The sequence below is a fragment of the Vipera ursinii genome (genome assembly GCF_947247035.1).
Source record: "Vipera ursinii genome assembly, chromosome: 2".
NCBI classification, from domain to species: domain Eukaryota; kingdom Metazoa; phylum Chordata; class Lepidosauria; order Squamata; family Viperidae; genus Vipera; species Vipera ursinii.
The window spans coordinates 191,468,713-191,486,891 of NC_139513.1; the positions used below are offsets into that span (position 1 = coordinate 191,468,713).

Consider the following 18,179-nt stretch of genomic DNA (forward strand, 5'->3'; position numbering starts at 1 on the left):
TCAGAAAAGCTGAGTTTAGCCGAGCTGCCTTCTGACCCCCAGTCACATTGGTCCTCATTTTTCAGTTCTTTCCAACATCTTTTTCTTTCCCATTCTCCCACACAAGTACTTTCCAAACCAGCAGTAAGAAAAATCAGAAGCACCAGGAGCAGTTTGGTTCTGAAAGGAGGTCAGGCTCAGATAAGCAGGGATAAGGATTGGCCAGGGAGGAAGAGGAGAAGGAGACATAGCCGAGGAGCCCCAGAAAGCCCCAGGGATCGAGATGATAAAAGCTTCTATGGGAATCTGTTTGAATGTTGTTATATCTGCATGGACTGCTACTCCAGGCTTTCAGATAAGGCACTGATAGCACAAAACCCATCCACATCTTCATTTTCCCAGATGCCAGCAAAGAATTACCCTGGAAAAGCACGCCATCACCTTAAGATGATGCAATAAGAGATTATCAGGCTGCCATTGCTTTCCTTTCAGGATCCCAGAGTGGATCACAGGTGTCCAATTAATGGTATATCACTCTGTGTCAATCATAGTTGGGGTACAGTCTGCAATGGCACCATCTACTTGCCTGTAGGTGGTGATAATGGGAAAACTCAGCTTGATCCCTAGGGTGAAAAAGACTTATCAGGTTTTCTGCACATTTCTGTTAAGGATGCATCACTTTTTTTGTCCCCAACTCTGAACTCCACAGTTCTGTGATCAGGGACCACAAACACAACATCCAGAGGGAGGAATTTGTAGCCGCCAAAGGTGAGACAGAAAGCTCAGAAGGTCATGTGTTAGAAAGATAACACGAAGAAAAAAAAATGATTCGGAATGGCAAAGACACTATTTGTAATGCTTAAGGGAATAATCTTAAAGAGGTAATTGTTGAGAACCAGGGTTAAATTGCTGGGTGGGGGGGGCAGGGGAGATAGGGTGGGTGGCACTTACCCTCCTAGTGCAGGGCTGCTAAGAGGAGATAGATGGTGAGCTGAAAGATGCAGGACTTGAAGGAAAGCTTCTGTATCCTCTGAGCCAGTAGCTGGATGAGCAGCAACAGCAGCAGAGGTAGGATAGTGCCGCCCCTGATAGGGCCAGGATGGCAGCATGTGACCTAGAGCCGACGATGAGTCAGGATTTCTAGGGAGCTTTGCAAACGGCACGTAGAGGATGGAGCGACTCAGGGAGGGAGGGGGAGATAGTGCTGCAGAAATGGGATGCCAAAAGCAACCTGCTTTGCCTTGCTTCATCAGATTCGTGTTTTTTTTTATTGAAATGCTTCAATCACAACTTATTGAAAGAACAGACAACCATCCACAAAGGCTATCCACTATGGTTCTATCCAGGAACTATACAATACACTTCGGTTGCAACATGCCAAGATTAGTGCTAACTGGGTCAGAGCTGTACAACACAGGGAAGAAGACTGGAAGGCAGCTTGTAGCTCTTACTCCTTTCCTTGGACTTACATATACTTGTCACTCAGTCGTTAAGTCTTCTTGAGCGTTGTCTTCTGCTTCCTGAAAAATATGGGGAAAAAGAACAGGCTCAGAGTATTTCCAAATGAGGATCTTATGGTAGAGTGGCAAAGCATAAGGCATACTCTAAATATACGAGCTGCATCAGAAGCGAGTTATTTTCAATTGCTATCATTATAATAGCCCAGACAGTAGATAGAAACAATATAATCTTCAGAGACACTCTCCTTGGCAAATTCTATTGGAAGTAGCAAGAGTATCAGCTCCTATTAATCTGGATATTCCACTTGAAGGAGGCATCCTCAGTGAATTATTTGCCTTTTATTTTTGTACAATTCTAGGACACATTGTGGATTTTACAAAAAATAAACCATGAAGTACCTTTATGTTAAACAGGTATGCTTTTACTCATCTATAAGTCAGGGGTGTATATACTGTTGGAATAACGGAATAATCAAATTGTTTCCTACACATTTGTCTTAGTACAATTTCAAAGTTTTGTAAGATAGGGATAGTGTCCATATATTAGTGTATTTGATATTCAGTTACGCAGTCTGTGCTGAAGAATCTCCATACATGTTTTATTTTGAGCTACAGTTTATCACCTTTATTGATTATTTGTACTCAACCCACATCCTTGTATACTTCTGGAGTATCTTCACTTAGTAAGATGCTCAATACCTCCTTTATAGATATTATATCCTTTGCTCAGTGTGCCTGCACCACAGTTTTATAAAATGACATTATCAGTTATTGTTTTTTTAGTGGTTTCCCAATAATGTCTGTTTGCTTCCTCTGCTTTTTTAAAAAATTGCACCTGTAAATCTTGTGTTATATAGTATAGATAGCACCATCTCCTACTTCCTTTCATTCTGTTATGGAATGATTTATTCTGTTTCCCAAAGGCCCCTTTAGAGATAGTGGCATTGTAGAACCACATTTTTATCCACACAACAACAGAATCTTTTGATTCCAGTACATTTGTAATTTCTTAGATTAGATATTATTTTTCTCCTCCTGTGCCCTGCCAACTTTGCATTTTTTTTACAAATTTCCAAAGGAAAGTCATACCAATATGCTGCAGAAAAATACAACATATGTTGTAGAATTTTAAAGACCACTGTAAACAAGTTATTATGAAATTAAGCTTTCATGGGCCAGGTCCCCTTCATTAAATGTAGGCTTTCAATTAAAATAGCTTTGTGTTGCAACAAATTGATGCCATAATGGACTACTATTAAGGATTAAGGTAATATAAAATGTATTATAGTTCATGAGAGCTATCCAGATGCACCATTCAAGACTAAACAACTACACAAAACAGTTTAATAACCTAGGTAAGGAATGTTATTATCCAAATAGAATTCATCTCCTTCCAGTGTTCATAACATATTCTCCATGTGCCCCCTCTCAATTATGATCCATTTTTAGCACCACTGTAGACTTAAAAAGAAAAATAGTTAAGGCAACTGTAACAAAAGACAAAAGGGCGCAGTCCTTTATACTTCACATCCCTCTAATTAGGAAAAAAACCCTAATTTTTCCTTGTCTCACTTCAAGCTCCTTCTCTCTCTCTCTCTCTTTCTGCAATTCCAACTCTTCTTCTTTTCGCCGTTGACGTATATCTGCAGCCTCATTGCGTTCTTCTTCCTCAAAGAAATCTTTATCGAGGCGCTCCAGGTGTGGGAGCAGGACCAGGGCTTCTAAACGGTATTCCGAGTCATCAGAACAAGGATTCTCTAACAAGACCAGGGCTCGTAACATGGGCAGCACTTGCAACTTTTCCAATTCCTGTATTTGTGCAATTGCATTTCCCCTGCAGGAATGGGAGAGAGATATCTGCCTTACAAAATATTCCCTATTAGGAAAATAACAATTTAAAAGAAAGCAATAGGTTCAAAAGGAAATGTGAAGAATAAATGGTGTATTTTTTTAAAAAAAGAAGTAAGAGTTGTTTTGAGTTTAAAATGTTTCCTTTGTGGGCCTCCTTGTACATTTATTTATTTATTTTTATTTATTTTATTGAGATTTCTATACCGCCCTTCTCCCTAAGGGACTCAGGGCGGTTCACAGGGCATATATAAATAGCAGTACAAAAATTAAAAGAAAATTAAACCAATGCCCAATTAAAATACAACAATGATAAAATAATAAAAACCAATAAAAAACCCATATACCCCTATCAGGCCAGACCAGCTAATTCAAATAAATGGGTCTTCAACCCGCGACGGAAGGATTGAAGGTCCGATGCCATCCGGAGCTCAACCGGCAGTTGGTTCCATAGTGCCGGGGGACCCACAGAGAAGGCCCTCCCCCTGGGGGCCACCAGTCGACATTCCCTGACCGGAGGCACCCTGAGGAGGCCCTCTCTGTGGGCATGCACAGGGCGGAGGGGAGTTGACGCCGGCAGCAGGTGGTCCTCGAGGTATCCCGGACCCATGCCATGTAAGGACTTAAAGATCATAACCAAGACCTTGAACCTTACCCGGAAGACAACTGGTAACCAATGCAGCTCGCGGAGCAAAGGTGTAACATGGGAGTACCGGGAAACTCCCAAGACAACTCTCGCGGCTGCATTCTGTACCAGTTGGAGCCTCCGAGTAGTCTTCAAAGGAAGCCCCATGTAGAGAGCATTACAATAGTCTAGGCGAGAGGTCACGAGCGCATGAGTGACTGTACACAGGGCATCCCGGTCCAGATAGGGCCGCAACTGGCGCACCAGGCGAACCTGGGCAAAAGCCCCCCTAGTCACGGCCACTATATGATCTTCCAGAGTAAGTCGTGAATCTAGGAGGACTCCCAAGTTGCGAGCCCTATCCACAGGGGGTAAAAGCTCACCCCCCATAGAAAGCGATGGAACATTTTGAATGTCCCGGGATGCCGGAATGTACAGCCACTCAGTCTTGTCAGGGTTGAGTTGAAGTCTGTTCCTCCCCATCCAGACCCGAACCGCCTCCAGGCAACGGGACATCACAGCGAGGGCATCACTGGGGTGGTTTGGGGTCGAAATGAAAAGTTGGGTATCATCGGCATATTGATGATACCCAACTCCAAAACCACGAATGATCTCACCCAGCGGTTTCATGTAGATGTTGAACAGGAGAGGCGAGAGGACCGATCCCTGAGGAACTCCACAAGCGAGAGTCCTAGGGGTCGACCTCTGCCCCCCTGCCAACACTGACTGCGAGCGTCCCAGGAGATAGGAGGAGAACCACTGAAAAACTGTGCCTCCCACTCCCAATCCCCTGAGACGCCGCAGCAGGATACCATGGTCGATGGTATCGAAAGCTGCCGAGAGGTCTAATAGGACTAGGACAGAGGAATATCCCCTATCCCGAGCCCTCCAGAGATCATTCACCAGAGCGACCAATGCCGTCTCCGTGCTGTACCCGGGCCTGAAACCCGATTGGTAAGGGTCCAGATAATCCGCTTCATCCAGGACCAGAGGGAGCTGATGCGCCACCACACTCTCAACAACCTTCGCAAGAAAGCGAAGGTTGGAGACTGGACGAAAGTTGTTCAATACAGCTGGGTCCAAGGCAGGCTTCTTGAGGAGAGGTCTCACCACCGCCTCCTTCAAGACGGTGGGGAAATAATCCTCACTCAAAGAAGTTTACTTTTAGAAGACATCTGGTGTCAGAATCTCCCCTTTAAGCTATGGTCATAATAAGCTATTCTAGGCACAGAACAGACATTTAAATTTAACTATTATTAATAATAATAACAACAGCAACAATAAAAACAACCACCACCTAGGACCAACTGGGATCAGTAGGAATTAATAATGATTGTGAACTGCAACTGTTTAAATTACAACTGTTTAAATCACACTGTTCAGACAGAGCAAATGTCTTAGAAGCTTTAAAAGTCTGCTGGCTGCTACTATTTATTTTCTACAAATCTAACATCTTCATATCAAGGTATCTTATATCAGTTCCTACTAGTGACTGGTAGTATTGTCTTCAATCACTGAATAATCATTGTACTGATGTAATTACACTGAGAACAAGTTTTATATTGCCTCAATGATGTTTGAGTGATGCTAGGAAGATTTTAGAAGTCACTAATGGGAACATACTGTGATTATGCTTTAAGATGCAAAATGAGAGTTATTGTAGTTGCAAGTCGATCTTTGATTTTCAATGACCTTAACATTTCATTTTGAACAAAAAATGTCATGTATTATTATTTTTATAATTGCTATATGATTTAGATCCCTCTTCTGTGCCCTTGCCCCATTTCCTACCTTGTTTGGGGAGGGGGAATGAATGTGACTTACTGGCAAACTTAAATCCATTGTCCCCACTTCATATCCAAAACTTTAACCACAACCATGTAAGGTTGTCCCTGTTGCTGTGATCTAATGCAGCCAATGTTATAGGAGTAATGTTCTACTGCATTTTTTAAAAAACTAAAGATTTATATTTGTTGGGAAGACATGGTTTAAACATAACTTCTCATATTATTTTCTCTTTATTTCCAAGATGACTTTGATATTCTATACAGAAGCCCACACACCGTAAATTGATATACTGAAGAGATTTCATGTTGCATGAGAAGCCTTCCAACACTTCAATTAGATTGTCACGCAGGTGTAGAGTTGTGAGTTGCTCCAAATTTTCTAAGTCCTCTAGATGACTAATAGCATTCTGAGCCTAAAAAAGAAGATATTGTAGAGAACAGAATATCAGAGTTGAATAAGAGTATATTCACCCAATAATGAGGAATAAGAGATTTTATAAACCAGCCATGTGTTTGCAATTAATTAATTTTAGGGATATCTTTTTCCAAGCCTCATCTGGCCTTTACAATGGTAGGGGAAAATTCAGAGATAGATGGATTGTCTGCATTCCATCTAAACTCTAAAGATTCTATGGCTTTAGAAACAAATCAGCATTTGCCTCTCTCTTCTATAAATATTTTTGTTACATTTTGCCTGATTAAGAGACCTGAATATCTTGACAGTTTGATTTTTGTGATCTCGAGTGTAATAAAGATATTGCCTAAGATGAATAAATATGCAAGAGCACAATCACATTCTTGGCATATGATATATCATGAAATTGAGTCATCACTAATGTTCCCTCCCCTCTATATTCCCCAGTGACCACTCTTACGTAATAATACTGGCATTTTGTTGTTATTGTTAATTTCATGATTATGCTGTTTCTTTCTTCAAAGGAGCCCAGCATGATTTCTGTCTTCCCACCCTTTTTTTAACCTCACCATAACACTGTTAGACTGCCGAGAATGTGGCTGCTTCATTCGGTGGGCTTTATGGGAACTAGAATGGGAATCTGAACCCAGTTCTTTGTAATATCATTACACCGCACCAACAGAAATTGGAGTCAAGCTCGGGAAATTATGAGCTAATACTGGATGGTAATTCTGTATTTTAATTATTGAAATCATATCCACTTTGAAATACAAAAGATCAGACTATGCAATTAACACATCTTCTGTTTAGCCCTGCCACAATCAGGCATAGACTGTGTTTTTGAAGCTGCTATATATATATTCCAAGGAAAATCCCTCGGAGATGGGGCTACCCTTGAAGCAAAACAGTGACTTGGAAAAATGGATTTTAGTGAGCCAAAAAAGAGAAGATTTTCATTTGCACGCCCTACCTTTCACATCATCAAGCTTCCCCAGGTTTCTCTGTAGCCTATATAACTATACAACTCGGTAGTATAATTATGTACAGTTATCATGTCTAATTTCATATATATAGTGAAAAGGGTGTTTAAGGACAAGTTCCCTTACCAGGTATAGGTTTTTGAGCTTAGGCAAGTAAATTCCAGCTGTAGACTTTAGACTGTTTCCTCGTAACTCTACTGTGTGCAGATTTGACAGGATATTTGGATTCAGTCCTGACAGTACCTCAATTGCATTGCCTGGATAGGAGAACAATAGGCAGTGATAAGAGAATTAATTGTCCAGGATTCCTTTTCTGCAAAACAAAGGGAGACGTTTCCCTCTGGGTTCAGAGGAATCCTTGAGCATATACCCACTCACCTCTCAGGTTTAGGCTGGTCAAACGTGGGTGGCAAATGCCATTACAGTCCTTGATGTGGTTGTTGGCAAAGCTTGCAATCTGCAAATAGGGCAACTCTTCTATGCTGGCACTGATTAACCGATTATTATCCACTTTCAGCCACAGCAAATGTCTGAGAAATGCCAATGGAGAGAGGTCACGGAGCAAGTTGTCTGACAAGTCTACATAGCGTAGATGGATGAAATTATGGATGAATGTGATATCTGTCAGTTCCCTGTCACAAAATGAGGAAAATTACATTATTCCCCAATTACCAGCTTTCTAGTTCCTTCCCTAAACATATCTATTCCATCAGGAAGTGGAATAACAGCCCGTGGCAAGGAGATAAAACTCTTAGAAAAATGGAATCAGGTGTTGAGTTACCTATACCTGTGCACTTACTTTTCTCTGACTTCTAATTTCACAAAGGCATGAGCAAGACCATTGCCAGTTTTACATAAAAGTGAGAGGCCTTCCTTCACCATCTCCTCATTGAGAGAGGTTGAAACTTGGGGCTGTGGGGGGAAAAAAGCACAGTCAAGAAAAGATACAAGGCAACATTATCAAGTCACAGCAATCCTTTTGTATCCTTTTCCCCCCTCACACATTTCCTTCTCACTTTGCATGCCTTCCTTTGCATGCATGCATGTGGTTGATGTCTTCTTCACTACAGCAGACAAGCTGGGGAATGGGGCAGAGAGAGAGAGAGAGAGAGAGAGAGAGAGAGAGAGAGAGAGAGAGAAATGAGGGTAGAGATGAGTGAACTAAACTATGGGTTGTAAGCTGACAATTTTATTTAAAATCAGCATCCATCATCTCGCTCAGAGATGTTCTGAGACCTGTACACATAACATTTACTTTATTTCTAAAAAGGTCAAACCTGTTCACTGTTTCTTCTTTTTTGACAAGAATGTCTTGTTTTATACATCTTTAAAACAGAAGCTCCTTTAGAAAGGGAACTTGTGGGTATTCTTTTGCAAAGAGCATCCTACATAGGCTATGTTAAGAACGACACTAAGTTTTTTTTAATTGCATTGATTTTGATGGGTAGAGAAAACATTTTCCAATTGCTTTACTGCCTAGGTTGAGGTACTGTATAAATTCCATGAATGAATAAAGGAATTATATTTTATATGTATTTGAAAAAATACAGTTAATATTAACATGTTTTACCTCTTCCACTTCTTCATCCGCTTCGCCTTCACCTTCGCCGTCTACCTCCACCTCCCTTTCTTCTTTCTTTTCTTCAACTTCTTCTTCAGTATCATTTTCATCATCAGGTTCCTCATCTGACATTTTCCAGAGTTAATGCTTTCAGGCTATAAAATAACGAAGATTGTTAGTGAATTCTAGCAAAGTGGCCAGAATCTTATTTCAATTGAATATGAACAAACTTGGTGTTGGTATTGGTGAGAAGGGCAAAATGTTCTCATTTCAGGATACCATTATAGGAGGAGGGAGGGAGACGCTTTTAAGAAACATCCTATATTTCAGCGGGTCTTTTTGCATAATGTCCTTTTGAAGACCTTTTAAAACATCTTCCAGGCAGAGATACTTCTGGTTTTGCATTGTAGCATCACGATGGGGATGGGGGATTGCGGAACTCCACACCCCAAAGCTGGTTTCGCCCTGACAGGGGATCCTAAATGGGTCTAAAGTCGTCCTGGAAAGGCGATGAAGGAGAGCCCCCCCCCCCCATTGATCATGGAATGACTGCAGTCGATCCATTTGATCTGAGGGAAGCCCTCCAACCCAACAGGAGAAAGGCTAGCTGCATTCCAGTGACTAGCCCAAGCTACTGGTATCCAAAGTCCAAAAGCACCAACTAAGAACAACTGTGAACAGTGTGTTGGAGCTGGGTGAGAAAATCGATCTTTTCTTCTCTATTTTGAAACTAATTTCCTGGAAAAGATCCCCAAGAAGCAAAAAATCCTCCAAACGTGAGAAGGAAGGTGATTAAAACCCCACCCTTCCATAGATGGAAGCGGCAATTTAATTTTTATTGGGGACAGAAATACATTGAAATGGACTAATGTAAAGATATAATTTAGATAAAACTGAAAACTATGGAAATCATTAAAGACTTTCTATGTAAACGAATATTGATGAAACTATAAGAAAATAATATTTTTTGTTTTAAATTTGGAAAATAAACAGCTAGTGACATCTAGTGGTGGAACAGAGTATAGAACTACAGCTGCTCTGCCTCAGAAAATGGCAAGACACCCAGAAACAGAGTACAATCTATCCCTTTGATCCTCAGTGATTCTTAGCTAAACAGAGAACAGCTGGGAAAAGAGGAAAGAAAACATACTGAGCTATCTATTTTAGAATGAGAAATACAAATGTTATGAAAACTGTTGACCTTCCTGGATTATCGGAGCCTCCCGATACTCCCATATCACACCTCTCCTCCGTGCGCTGCACTGGCTTCCGGTTGCCTTCCGTGTGAAGTTCAAGGTGCTAACAATGACATACAAAGCCCTACATGGCATGGGTCCGGACTACCTACGGGAGCACCTTCTGCCAATGTCAGCACCCCACCGTCCTGTGCGCTCCCACAGAGAGGGCCTCCTCAGGGTGCCACCGCTCAAGGAATGTCGGCTGGTGGCCCCCAGGGGGAGGGCATTCTCAGTGGGTGCGCCAGCCCTCTGGAACAGCTTACCAACCGAAATCCGGATGGCCCCCGACCTCCGTACCTTCCGTCGCGACTTAAAAACTTTCCTGTTCCAGCAGTCCGGCCTGGCATGATAGCGTTAATTGGGGTCCCAGTTTGTTTTCATTAGTGTTTCTTATTATTTTTATTGTTCAATCTGTATACATTCCTTCCTCTGTACACCGCCCCGAGTCCCTCGGGAGAAGGGCGGTTTATAAAAACTAATAAATAAATAAATAAATAAATAAATAAATAAATAAATAAATAAATAAATAAATAAATACCTACTGAGCTATGATATTTAAGAATTGTCTGCAGAAAAAGAAAAACTTAGACTTTTTGGATATTCTTCTAGGGGGAAAACTATCGGATTGTTTTTAAGTGGCTGAACATTTTGGACTGTTTATAAAGATAAGAGACATATAAAACTATATTGTTTGGAATTTAAGACTGGTTGGTTTGATGAAAATGGAGGTTGCACATACAATGAAAAGTAGTAAGAAAGCACACGCAATATATTCTTTTCTAAAATCCCCAGTCTGGAACTTCAGAGATCCGCAGGAATAACACAAGACAAATATTTTTCAGGAGGAAATGTATGGTATGTTGCAACTAATTCAAATGACAATTGTTTCAAATCATAATGAGATTAAAAATAATTCTGATCATTTAAATGAGCACATCCTTAAAAATTTCTCAGAAAATGGTGATAAAGAATGAAGAGATAAATCAGATATTAGAACAAAAACTATAGGAAAGTGATCCAAAGATGGAGACTACAAATGAAGACAATGACAGCTTAACACAAAGAAAATTTGCAAGATTTTGCTATAACGTTCAAAATGGAAAAGACATTTTATTTTTCAGAACTTCAAAACAAACTTGAAGATAAGAAGGAAGATTTGATAAAATGGACAATATTGCTCTTAGGAGAATCACCAGAGTGTGGGAGACAAAAAACTGAGGGAGAAGAAAAGTGGAAGCTTCTTAATGAATATAAATGGGAGAAACTCCCCCTCAAAAACACCTTACCTAATTTGTCTTTCCCATTCTTAACAACACTTATAAAAATACAGGAAGAATCCTATGACAAGCTGAATACACTGACTTGGAAAGCTGTTTGGCAAAAGAAAAAGGTGAGAGCCAAACTCAAAAGAGATGACTATTTATTTATTTATTTATTTAAATTTTTATACCGCCCTATTCCTGAAGGACTCAGGGCGGTTTACAGGGCAACATAAAATATGACTTGACCTACCAGATGGAATACTACATGACTGTTTGAACATGGTTAAAAGAATAGTTAAATTTTGGATATGAGTGGGCTCTATAGTAAGATAGATATGCTTTATAAGTAGTATAGTATATCTTTATGATATGGGAAATGTGAAAATAATGGGATGATTTAAATGAATGAAATGTTTTGGATGTTTAAATGTAACCAACTTTGAGAAAATTATAATTGATAAGTAATGTTTTGAATACTGAAAGGAAACTAAGCTTAAATAAGAACAGGCAAGAACCAAATTTAAGAGACATGATCGGACATATCAGATGGAGTACCATATGACCAAACATTTGTCGGAATATGGTTAAAAGAATAATCAAATTTTGGATATAAAGGGGATTTATAGTAAGATAGATGTGATTTATAAGTAGTATAGTATTTTTTATGATATGGGAGATGTAAAAATATTGGGATGATTTAAATTTATGAAATATTTTGGATATTTAAATGTAATCAATTTTAAGAAAACTATAACTGACAAGAAATGTCTTGAACACTGAGGGGAAACTAAGCTTAAACAAGAGTTCTGAAAACAGAACTTATAGTGATTTGCACAAGATGTTTTTTTGCAAATGTAAAATAAGCTGATTAGAAAAGACATTGCATGTTATTGTTAAATCTTAGAAAAATGTTTATACTCAGATTCGTATGCATTGATAGTACTAAGAACTATATTTGCTCAATGTTGGTAAAACGAGAACACTATTGGAAGAAGAGAGGACTAAGGAAAGGTATTTTTAGTTAGCATCCTAATTATGAAAACAGAAATTAACTATTAGTGACTTGTTAAATATATGAATCAGACAACATACTGTTTACAAAGCACTAAAGATTGTTATTTAAAAAAATAAAATATATTAAAAAATAAAACAAAACATCTTCTAGGCAGCTGTCATGTGGACTAGAATCTTATCTTGGCCAACAGCCTCAGAAAAATCTATTGGAGCAGAACAAGAGGGTTGAAGTGACAATTTTGAGGCCAACTAGGACACACAGTAGGAAGGCAGATATATAAATAATGAAACAAGGACTTCATGGGCATGTCCTACAGCAAAAGAGAAACTGAAGCCCTTGCACCTATCTGCCCTCTCCAAAAGGAGAACACCGATAGATGCATTTTATTACATACCGTGGACAGATGTTGCACCGGTTGATTTTCTCTGTATTACCGTTGCTCACCTGTGCTTTTAGCGTCCCTATTCTCGTGAAAACCAAGGCAACCACCCCTAGCCCTTTAGCTCCACCTTCTGCCCAATTCGCGTTCCTTCAACTCTTCAAAGAAGCGGTTACCCAAATAGTTACTACTATCCACTCCCAGATGCTGACCCGGTGCAAGACTAAATGTGGATGACTTGGTTGCTAGGGCAACTCCGGAGGAGGCGGGCTCTGTCATCGCGGACGCCTTTTACTTCTTCGGCAGCCGCCAAATGACTGCCAGGTTTTTCCACCCCGCGAAGGCGGCGGCAGGCAAAGGCTGGCTGGCAGAAAGCGCGGGAGAAGCTGATTGGATGGGAGCCGCTATATTTGCATAAAGCGTCCTAAGGGAACCTCTGAAACGGTGTGTCTCAAACTTGGCGTTTTGGGAATTCTGAGGATTGAAATCCATAAAAGTTGCTAAGCTGACTCCAAAGCAGGGGTCTTCAAACTTGGCCCTTTTATGACTTGTGGACTTCAACTCCCAGAATTCCTCAGCCAGGCATGCCTGGCTGAGGAATTCTGGGAGTTGAAGTCCACAAGTCATAAAAGGGCCAAGTTTGAAGACCCCTGCTCCAAAGAGTCAGAAGAAGCAAAGCAGAGCCGGGCCGACAGTAAGTGATGGCATGCAAAAGAGAAATAGCAGGATTTCTACGCTGTCACTTTGGACATAAGAGACAGGACAGCTATTTGTCTGAAATGGTATCTCCTGCTCGAGCAGGAAGTTGGATTAGAAGACCTCCAGGGTCCCTTTCAACTCTGTTATTTTTTGTTCTATGTTCTTTCTTCATTCAGGGTACAGTAGAATAGGTTTTTTCACATATACAGTACTTGTTTCTGTGTCACTTATGTACCACCTTTTGCCAAATTTATTTAGTAATGTTAACATTTCTTATGAATGCTGTCACTATTTATTCTTCCGGTCTTTCAATCCCCTGCACCTTCCCTATTTTATTTCCCTCTGATTTCTGTAACTTCTTGGTTGCCTGGCTAACTAGCTTACAGATGTATGACAAATAAGGTTCATGAGGATCCATTGCATCTCCCTCATCAATGAAGGCTTATGTAATAACAAATTGAGGCTCTGTTAGAGAACATACTAAATTGTAGTGACTGATTCATCCATGCTGCCATGGTGTAACTACAGGCTGAACCAGCATAGCAAATCAATTGAACAAGACAGAGTAATAGCACTCCAAGTTCCTTTTACCGCAGCATGGACTTTTTGTCAGGCTTTTAACTCATTTTTTATTGCTTTTAATGAATGCTGCTAAAAGTTTTTATTCTGCATTTATTTTAATGCAGAATACCACCTGGAATACTTAGATGAATCAAGTAAATAATCTCATTAGATTAATCTATGTGCCCTGTATAAGGAGTAAATTAAATAAAGAGCACTTAATTACATACAGAAGGTTGGGTGAGGAAGGAGGCTGTGTGTCCTGTGAATGTATAATACACATGTTGGGCTACAAATCATCAGTCATTGGTTCTTGATTTCAGCTTGCAGAGGATTTGGTGCTGCACAGAGCGTAGTGGCCTTAGTTTGACTGAAGCAGCACTTCCTGGTCACTCTCTACTTCAGCTCAATTGCTAATTAAATTGCAAGCGATTGGGGAACTATGTCCCCAGCATGAAACAAACATTTGCTTTGCTCCTCCTACAGCAGCCAAAGGCCAAGTGACTGAACGCTGATAGTGATATCACTGAAATGGGCAGTTGAAGAATTGTGACTTAATTACATTCATTTGGACCAGGCAGGTTGGACCTTCCTAATAGAAACATGCTTTTCTGGCAAAAAAAAGTTTGCTATTTCTTCGTTAACTACCATTAAAAACAGGAAGTATGATTTCTGGGGAGAGTGGATAGACTGGATATATTGGATGCTGAAAATATTAGCCTGGTGATGGCAGGTGGTATCAAAGATTGTGGTGTCTGCTTCTATATTTTGGGGACCCCTCCACTCCAATATAATAGGGTGTCATTCCCCTGCCCTTTTAACATGAAAATAGATTTTGCTGAATGCCCAAGGTATGTCAATGAAGTGACACAAGACATAAAATGTAGTAGAGTTACATCTACACAACAGCTAACTGCACTCTTTTGAGAAACCCAATACACTTCTGTAGCAGATACATTTGCACGCATGGGTAAAAATTCTTCCTAAAAGCTAAGTACAGTACATATAGCTCAAAGGAGGTAAAATACTGGGCAATATCAGGTGTAACTCCAGAGAGCTGAATAGGTATTTTATCCAATGTTTGGGACCTACTATATAGAAACTCAGTGAAATGAAGACTCGTTTCCACAACTTAAAAGGAATATGTGGCAAGGTGAGAGAGCAAAAAGAATCTGCTGGAAATCTTTTGTGCATGGATTCTCAAGGAGAGAACACATAAGTGAGTTTCTTGTGTGCAAAAAAATGGTTTAAAATAGATTGAATGTTTTTATGTACATAGTAAACACAACTAACAAATCAGGGCAAGCAGTCTTTTTGGACTGGTGGGAACATTTGGAAATTGGAGAACCTGTTGTAAATTTACATACAAAATATATGAATATTTGCCTGTTCACACAATAGCTATGGCTTTGAACCCCCACAAAATACTTTGTTACTAGAAGACCAATGGATAAGTTCTTCAGAAAGACAGTGTAGAAATCTGACATTTGTTAAGGATCGTGTTGGACCATTTTCAAGACATACATTAGGTATATCGAAGGAACATCAAATGGGAAACAAAGTCTGCTCTATAAGGCCATGTAGAATGTTTTGAGATTACTTGCTACCCATTTTGCATGGTGTGAGCTCATTATTTAATCCTGAGGGATTATCAACATTATCCTTCTCTGTGGGAGCACCAGTCCTATGGAAGCAGCTCCCCCCTGAGCTTCGGATGGCCCCAGATCTCCAGTCCTTTCGCCGCGGCCTCAAAACACTCCTTTTCCACCTGGCTGACCTGGACTGACGGATTTTAATTATGTTTTTAATTTTTTAACTCTAATTTTTTAATTTATTTTAATTTTAATTTATTGTACAGGGGCCTTTAATTTTATCTTAACTTCTGTATTTATTGTATGTTATTGTTGTTAGCTGCCCTGACTCCTTCGGGAGATAGGGCAGCATATAAGTCCCAATAATAAATAAATAATCAATTCAGTTACACATTAAGGTTCTTAACACTGGAGAGCCATTCTGGACAGATCCACTGTGATTAGGATAGCATTTGATTTTAACAGTAAGTCTGAACTCACTTATTACATCAGAATGTAGTTGGCTTGTTTCTGGCTTATGACATTGTAGTACCTTATACTACAATTTGCATGTATTTTATGATTTACTATCTTGTTTAAGCCCATCAAATTGTTGATGGGTTTCTTCTTCTTTGGAGAATAATTTCACTTTTAAAAGTGTTTATAAAAGTTTTTGTTCTTACCAATTACTATACACGAGACACTAATTTATTTCAATGTTAATGAATTCCAGTAAATTAAAAAAACATGAAAATTATCTCCTCCTTGGCAGAAGCTAGAATCCTGAACAATCTCTTTTGTCAAGACTTTCGTATCTCATCTCAGTATGTTCTTTGTCCCCTCTTACTCTGAGCATGTGCTCATCTGGGAAACAGTCAACTCCAGTTTTTATGAACTTTGCCGTTGTTCTTGATGGCCACTATCTAATATTGTCAGATGTCCAAGGTTACATGTCCTCATCTGCACATGCTACCATTATAAGACATAGGATTGATCAAACTAAACTTTTGCTGACATATGACAATAATTTCTTCCCTGTAATTGGATTAAAAGTTATGCAATCTGCTGAATAAAGTGCTATTTATGAAATAACATCGGTTTAATATTCAACCTTGGGGTTTCTAGAAACCACACCATTCCCTTATGTATGAACATATTAAGAAATCAGGTTATAACTATTTTTGATGTGCTGTAGCAAAGCCACAAAGTTTTTGCTCTATATCTTTCTGTGATGTAATTATTAATTAATTGAGATCATCTTTGGCCCAGAAAAATGCTATTTACCTGATTTATAATTCCAGAATATTTATATAGTCACAATCCAGAGAAAGAAATATTTTGGGAAATATTAAAAAGGCAGAATATATTTTCCCAAAGGAATAATGGAGTTCTTTAAAAAAAAGACAGAAATCAGCCCAGTCCCTAGGCAGAAGCCAGCTTTTAGAAATGCAAATTCGATAATCTTTTCAGAAAGTTTGGAGACTTCCAGCTAGAAACTGAAGAAATTAGGAAGTCAAAGACCCTTAAAATCTACATACCCCACCCAGACTCTTAAGACAGGACATAATAAGATTAACCCACCAATACCAAAAGGGCACACTCACACTCAGGTCAAAGTACATGACACAGGAAATACAAAGCCTCAAACAGGAACAGGAAGCAACCTCAAAAGCCCCAGAAGGTATAAAAGTCACCCACTGTTCCATGTGGTCAATTGTATTTCCAGAGCCATCTTTCTGTCTGGCTCTCCTCTTCAATAAACTACAACAGGCATGTCAAACTCACAACGTCTCATGACTTTTCCCCCATTGCCGGCAAAGCGGTGGGTGCAGTTTCAGCGTGACACATCCAGCCCATGGGCCGGCAGTTTGACATGCCTGAACTAAAACCTATCTCCATGTGCCCATGTTGTTTATTCCCGGCTTGGATTGGACCCTGATTTTTCTTTCAACATCATATTCATCTTGTTAAATTCTATGCAGTGTGTAGATCAGTGGCTCCCAACCTTTTCTATACCCTGCAGCCCTAGGAACGCTTCTGATATATTCTCGCACCCCTTACAAAAGTTTGAAATAACAGCAACTAATTATGCACACACTATAATTTTGAAAAGCCGTTTTCGTACCCCCCTGGAATATCCTCTCACACCCCCAGGGGGAACCCTGGTGTAGATAAAAAGCCTAATTCAAACGCCTGATTCATGTAATCATTTTTGATCTAGTTAAGTGTTATGGCTAAAAATAAGTTTTGGAATACCCAGTTAGAGATTATTTCTTCCACTTAATCCTCTTTATATATACTGGAATCCCATATATGCAAATTCTATTGATCTCAGTGGGGTTTAATTACTGGGTCTACAGATTCATGTTTAACCCCTTAATTACGTCAACTTAAAAAAAATACAGCAGGCTCCATCCTTTTGATGTTATATTAATGGAGTTGTTTGAATCCAGCACATTGAACTGACAGATATTTTAACTGACAGCCCTCCTCAAACAAACCCAGCATCACAACAGGCTGTTTGTTCTCTGATTAAACCACAGTGAGATGCAAACCACAATGCAGTCTACTCTATTCAACAGATCTAGGACAGGAGCCAAAGTATGCGGCAGGATCACAGCCCAGGCTGAGTCCAAGAAGTGGCACCAGGAGTTTCCAATATTACCGTGTCTTTGACCTGGGTATGCAAAAAATGCACATCTAGACCAGTATTTTTCAAACATGGCAAGAAAAACAGTGATTTAGACAGAGGAGCAGCTTTATCCACATTCAGTAACTGAATTATATAACATATTTTCT

General features: G+C 39.6%; 1 protein-coding gene across 1 annotated transcript; it reads right to left on the reverse strand.

Moving 5' to 3' along the window:
* Positions 1–1,248: 1,248 nt before the first annotated feature.
* LRRC23 (leucine rich repeat containing 23) lies at positions 1,249–12,712 on the reverse strand. The gene is made up of 8 exons (XM_083351919.1): positions 12,565–12,712; positions 8,665–8,810; positions 7,894–8,006; positions 7,473–7,726; positions 7,221–7,351; positions 5,976–6,112; positions 3,012–3,273; positions 1,249–1,499 (listed from the first exon to the last, which is right to left on the reverse strand). The coding sequence occupies exons 2-8, from the start codon at positions 8,785–8,787 to the stop codon at positions 1,458–1,460; spliced, it is 1,062 nt and encodes a 353-aa protein (XP_083208045.1). The 5' UTR covers positions 8,788–8,810; positions 12,565–12,712; the 3' UTR covers positions 1,249–1,457.
* Between the last annotated feature and the right edge of the window lie 5,467 nt (positions 12,713–18,179).

Coding starts and splice junctions, on each gene's coding strand:
- LRRC23 (XM_083351919.1), bottom strand. CDS start 8,787: ATGTCAGATGAGGAACCTGATGATGAAAATGATACTGAAGAAGAAGTT. Junction 8,007..8,664: donor CGGATGAAGAAGTGGAAGAG/GTAAAACATGTT, acceptor TTCCCCCCACAG/CCCCAAGTTTCAACCTCTCT. Junction 6,113..7,220: donor AGCTCAAAAACCTATACCTG/GTAAGGGAACTT, acceptor CTTCTTTTTTAG/GCTCAGAATGCTATTAGTCA.